This window comes from Atta cephalotes (assembly GCF_000143395.1).
Source record: "Atta cephalotes unplaced genomic scaffold scaffold00010, whole genome shotgun sequence".
Classification (NCBI taxonomy): Eukaryota; Metazoa; Arthropoda; class Insecta; order Hymenoptera; family Formicidae; genus Atta; species Atta cephalotes.
The window spans coordinates 3920899-3922730 of record NW_012130074.1 but is presented as its reverse complement, the minus strand read 5'-3'; the positions used below and the strand labels follow the sequence as shown (position 1 = coordinate 3922730).

Genomic DNA, 1832 nt, shown 5'->3' with positions numbered 1-1832 from the left:
ATATATATATATATATATATAAAGTTTATTAATATATATTAATATATATATATAATTAATTTTATATATATAATATATTAATTATAATATATATTTATAAATAACTTATATATTTGTGATTATGTATTATTCTGTCTTTTAAGGTGAGAAACCTTGTCTCACCTAGTTGTAGCGTACTCGCGTAGCCCAGCATGTAAGTGCATCGCATTAAAAGTACCAATACAACCTCGTAATCTCATATCTTTTCCTATTGTCCATGTCACAAATAAAGGGCTGAAAAGACGTATCTGTATTAAAAATCTCAAGTTCAGATACATTTTTTTCTTATTTTTATCAGACAGCGAACCATCAGGAATAGAAAGAGGAAAGCAAAATGTGCCAGAGCAAAATGAGCCAGAGTACATCAATCCTTTTCTATTTAGTAAGATTTCAGTCTTGTACAAGTATAATACAAAATAAATAAATATGAGATTCTTTCACGACGTACAATAAAAATAAATATAATACAAAAGCAACGATATAAAAACAATTTTTATTATCTTTCGCTATAAATTTTTCCGAGGAAAATAATATATATAATGTGAGAATATTTAGATAGACAAAAGCGATTTTCATCAATAATGTTTCTCCAAATATGCCGTAGCAACAAACGTAGCGTCCTTAGGTGGCCTACATAGTTGGCATAGCACTGTACAATGGGGTAAATCGAAGCACGCCGCGATAATGCATGCATCGCGCGCCGACAGATAATCCGCACACGCGAGGATCAAACAATGCATCAACAATGCAGCCTAGCTGATTTTACAGATAAATTTCTAGATCGGCAGAAATTAAGATCAAAGATCATCGATTCGGAATTCGAAATTCATAACACGCAAATTAAATGTAAAGATAAGAATCAAACATAACAATTGGTAGAATATATTATATTTTTTCTGTATACCTCTGTAATATCAGAATTCAATGTTATAAAAATATCGCCGCGGTTTCGATCAAGCTTCGCGTGACAGAAACGACCTGTCATCCGAGACAAGTGAAAAGACAACAGCTGACGCGACGCTCGAGTGAGACGGATAGATGGACAGACGAATGTGGAGGAGAAAAAGAGAGAGAAAGAGAGAGAGAGGGAGGGGGGGGGAGAGGAGAGAAAGAGAGAAAAACAGAGGGTATCGTAAAACTACTCACAACGCTTCGTTGCTGAAGTTGGGCGTCTTCGGCGGGTCCAGCTGGTGCAGCTGGCAATAGAGCACGTCGAAGCAAAAAAAGCCCATCTCTGGTTGGGCGATCGTCGCGGGTTTCCTTGATTGAGGAATACCGTGCCGTATGGCGGTACCGTCGCACGGCGACAGGCTCGGCGCCGCGCCACCACCACCGCCCAGCCTCTGCTTCTTCGCGCCGCAGCAACCAGCAGCCATGTTCCTCTTGGAGAGGCCACCAGCGGGCACCGCCGCCCTTCTTCTAACACCTCGTCTACGATCTTCCTCGTCGTATCGTATCCAACGTCGACGTCGTCGCCGACGCGTGCCGGATCGCGCCCGCGCTCCGCTAGATGTCGAGCTGACGGTAGCGTGAACAGCTGTTTCATTACCCGCCATTTGTAGTGCGGCGTTCGCGTCATCGCGCCATTGATAATTAGTAGTTATCCCCGCCACACACTGTTACCGCTGCACGCCTCGTCACTTGCCCGGGTTGCTCTGAGGATCATGCGCGAACGAAATCAGTGGATGGTGGCGTCCTCTGCGCCGTTTTAAATTTCCTATCAGAGAGATATCCATGATTTTTAATTTTGTAATATAATAAGTAATATTATATATTGTACCAATTCATTCGTT

The 1832-nt window shown here is 41.3% G+C and overlaps 1 protein-coding gene across 1 annotated transcript in view; it reads right to left on the bottom strand.

Moving 5' to 3' along the window:
• LOC105627754 (uncharacterized protein CG5902-like) overlaps positions 1–1595 on the bottom strand; it is a 2492-nt gene extending 897 nt beyond the window's left edge. The window contains exons 1-2 of the mRNA XM_012209034.1: positions 1186–1595; positions 163–273 (exon numbers count right to left, since the gene is read on the bottom strand). Coding sequence (XP_012064424.1) covers positions 163–273; positions 1186–1595 — 521 coding nt within the window. The remainder of the gene's footprint in view (positions 1–162; positions 274–1185) is intronic.
• Between the last annotated feature and the right edge of the window lie 237 nt (positions 1596–1832).